Source organism: Hemibagrus wyckioides, linkage group LG01 (genome assembly GCF_019097595.1).
Source record: "Hemibagrus wyckioides isolate EC202008001 linkage group LG01, SWU_Hwy_1.0, whole genome shotgun sequence".
In the NCBI taxonomy this organism is placed as follows: domain Eukaryota; kingdom Metazoa; phylum Chordata; class Actinopteri; order Siluriformes; family Bagridae; genus Hemibagrus; species Hemibagrus wyckioides.
Genome location: NC_080710.1, coordinates 23,487,635 through 23,491,611, shown reverse-complemented (window position 1 = coordinate 23,491,611; position 3,977 = coordinate 23,487,635). Strand labels below are relative to the sequence as shown.

The 3,977-nt window shown below is 38.5% G+C and overlaps 1 protein-coding gene across 1 annotated transcript; it reads right to left on the bottom strand.

Annotated features, from left to right (window-relative positions):
• Positions 1-2,306: 2,306 nt before the first annotated feature.
• Positions 2,307-3,977, bottom strand: lrrc30a (leucine rich repeat containing 30a). Its single transcript, XM_058395890.1, has 2 exons — positions 2,877-3,977; positions 2,307-2,445 (listed from the first exon to the last, which is right to left on the bottom strand). Exon 1 carries the CDS (start codon positions 3,757-3,759, stop codon positions 2,881-2,883), a length of 879 nt encoding a protein of 292 aa, XP_058251873.1. The 5' UTR covers positions 3,760-3,977; the 3' UTR covers positions 2,307-2,445; positions 2,877-2,880.

Genomic DNA, 3,977 nt, shown 5'->3' with positions numbered 1-3,977 from the left:
TACTCTGTTTTTAGCTTGGATGAGGCCGTGATTCAGACACTGGTTCAATATGGTAAATCTCTTTTCCATTTCATACTATTTTTTTCACTGTTTTTTCCATGTGTTCACCCATTTTAAAGTTTCTCTGTGTTGTGTGTGTGTATGTGTGTGTCTGTGTGTGTGTGAGTGAAAGAGAGACAGTTCACTGGCTCATTTTCTCTTTATATCATATATTAAAAGCAAGACACACTGGTGTATTAGATTAGGGGTCCACAGCCTCACAAGGCATTGATTGCTGAGAATACACCCTTCATTAAGCAAATAGCCTGTCAACAATTCATGCACTGTTTCATATTTACATTCATTCTAGCCACAAGTGAATCCGAAGACTATCCCTGGAGTACTTGGGACATAGTGGGTATACTCCATGCATGTATCATAGGGCATCATTTACACACCCATACACACACTAATATGTGACTTAGTGTCACCAATCAACCTACTGCTATGTTTTAGGAAGGGATAGAAAATCATAGAACCCAAAGGAAATCCTTGATGTTCCTGAGCTGCTACACCACTGCGTTTATTAATATAACAATATTATTAACGTATCAATTAAACAACTTCATAGTTCCTGTATCTGAATACCTACAGACATTGTTTTTGATGATATATTCCCCAATGTAGTGCCACCAACTCAGTTGTGAGCAGCAGAGGTCACTCTTCTACCCTCCCTCAGTGAGTTTACTACTTAAATCTAATGATATTAGGTTTACGCTCCAAAAAAGATACAAATTCACTATAGGACTAAAAGTGCCAGAAAACTGCAAACACCCAAAATGGTAATTCTTTCAGTTATCTATTACAGATGAATGTTTACAAAGCACATTTAAAGTCAGCGCATTACTGCCCTGTTTTATTTAAATGTGCACAGACAAATGACGAGCATAGAACATTAAGTCTAGCTGTAAAGCAAAGAAAAAGAGGCCAAAGTGGTTGTACCTGCTTAAGAGTGCTAAGTACTTTGTTTGTTTGGCTTTGCAGAATCAGTGAGCTGTGGTATGTGAGACTCTACTGCGAACTGACTTTTCATCACAAACCTAATGAGACACAAGCAACTGATGGGCCACAAAAACTAATAGCATACAAATAGCCACTTGTACATGATATCAGGGGAAAGAAAATGGAGAGATTGATACCGTTTTCAGGACTGTTGACTCTCTACTTGGAAATCCGGTAAATGGATATGTAAAAGTATAATCAGTTACAATCTTTCTTGGCGGTTTTAACTCTGAAATATTACAGGAAGACTTAAAATGATATATTAAAACACAATCCTTGATTAGGAAAAAAAAAATACACATACAGTATGTAGTACAGAAATAACACAAACACACTTGTCTTGCTCAACATTTATTGTAGTAATAAAAGTCTAATTATTATTATAAACTTTTTAAACATTAAGACAATTATGCAGAGATGGGGACAATCAGTTCCCCAGACATACACTTCGAAAATTCAGGACAAGCAAATGATGATATATAAAAGCAAGCTTTATTTTGCAAATGTGTGCAAACTAGATGAACTGAATCAAGTTCCAGTGTAGCACTATATGGTGAAAAGTCAGACTAATTTGTGAATCCGTACTTATAAAATTCACTTTAAAGTAAGAAAACAAGAAACACCGTTCAAGCTCCTTGAGTAAAAGATAAGATTATAAGGAGAGAGAATAATGGGAGGAAGTAGGACCTTAAATTAATACCAATTTGAACAAAATGTAACTTAGACACATTACTGGTTGTGCTGGAAGTGTGCAGTTATCCAAATGCTTGAAGGTTATTTAGAGAACAACATTTAATGACATTTAAACTTTCTAAACTAAACAGTTAAATCGTTGAACTGATTGAATGAATACAGCCTTTGTCACTGTTTATTGGGTTTTACATAATAAAAATGAAAATTGTGACCATGTGTTGATAACACACAAGAATACTCGCTATAGAGTATTCAGATGTACCGAAAATAGACAAAAAAATATATATATTCTCATGACGCTGACTGAATCAGTTCTTATTGCTGAAATGGTATAGTACATAAAGTTCAGAAAAATAAGCCCAATGCCTTTCCAATAAAAGGCCCTGTACTTTTCAACCGGATGCACCACTGACCTTTCTTTTGTAGTAATTGAAATGTCTCTGCTTTGCACTCCAATGCACGTTCAACACTTGTAGAAAATGGTAGAGGCCAGGTATAATTGCAACTCTTCTTCTCTTGGGGCGTTCAAGAAAAGATTGTGGACAACAAGGGTCAACGTGACTGAGTCAGCAGGTTCACAGACAGTTCCAAATGAACTCAGTGCTGCACAAAAGGAGAAGAAGTCCAGTGCTTGTTTAGCACAACTGCCAAGCTGGTGCCCTTTGTTTAACATGCTCCTGGGAACCTTAAACATGCCCTCAAGTCCTGGCACTGCAGAATGAAAAGATTTCAGTATCAGCAACCTTCACATACTCAGAGGGATCTTTTTACACTTTAATAACCCAGTCGGCAAGCGCTTACACACTGTTCTCCTCTTTTTGACAGGAGGTTTACGTCGTCTGTTCATGTTCTTTTGTTTCTACCATTAGTCCCTATAGCGTTAAGAATAGAAATTGTAAAAATGTATGTTTTATTTTCATTTCACTTTTAGCATGACTTCAGGTTTCTCAATTGTGGTCGTCCTAATATAGACATTTTTTTATGTTATAACGGTATTTTTGTTATGTTCATAATATAGCTATGAAAAACTCCATTAGCTAACATAAACCTAGAGCGAATTATATATTCAGAAATAGATATGAGTGGCACCAAAGGGAAAATGCTCCAAATAATCAGTCTATTTTTAATCTCTCGTGGCTCACCATTTCAGTTGGCCTTGAGATAGTTATAAAGAGCTTGGAGACCTCCATCTAACACCTCTTTAATTGGCTTGAGCAGAGGGTTATGTATGATATGAAGTCCTTTATCCAGGGGATGTGAAGCTAGTTTCTGTAGCCTGTTCAGTTGGTGCATTTCAGCAGGAACATTCTGAATGTCATTATAATCCACATTAAGCAGTTCTAACTTGGTCAGATAGCAGAGCATTTTTGGCAGACAGTGAATACAGTTCTCTTCCACAATGAGGATCTTTAGATCAGCCAGTGCTTGGATATGCTCTGCAATGTTCTCCAACCTATTGCAGGCCACATGCAAGAAGACCAACTTTTTCATGGCATAGACACATGCTGGGATATACACAATATTGTTGTGGCTTAGGTTGAGCTTCTGCAGGTTCGTGAGAGCAGACAGATTATCTGGGAGACTTGTGAGTTGGTTGTTTGCTAAGCTCAAGACCTCCAACTTTGTACAAGAGCCAAGCTCCTCAGGGACATCGGTCATGTGGTTGTGATATGCAAAGAGCACCTTTAGGTTCCTGAGTTGCCCGATCTCAGGAGGCAGACTAGTGAGCTGGTTACCCCACAGGTTAAGTACCACCAGGTTCTGAAGGAGTTCCACAGAGGAAGGCAAGAAACATAAGCAGTTCAGGGACAAATTAAGCTTTTGCAGTTCTGTGAGCTCCCATAGCTCTTCAGGAGGTGCAATCATACCTTGTCGAGCCAAGCTCAGCACATTGTAACCAAATTGCATCACAATGTGCTTGCGAATCCTGTCGGATGATGTCAGGGTTTCCTCACAGGCTGCATTCTTTCTTCCTACAAGTTTCATGTCCTTGCTTGTGGGTTCCTTCGATTTCTTTCCTCCCATCCTAGCACAGTGCCTCAGCTCAGCTCAGCTCTAACGGTTTTATGGCTTACGGCTCCCTAAGCAGCTAAACAACACAAAACATCTTCATTGCTTTTAATCTCTTCAGAGATAGCAGAATCTCAGCTCTGAGCAGTGAACAGGAGAGCTGAAGAAGTTTAAAGCACATTCTTTGGTCCAGAATTCCACTGACATCCAGATAGAAGTGTGTGTCTGGCAGA

Excerpts from the sequence above, each read along its gene's own strand:
- lrrc30a (XM_058395890.1), bottom strand. The coding sequence starts at position 3,759 with ATGGGAGGAAAGAAATCGAAGGAACCCACAAGCAAGGACATGAAACTT.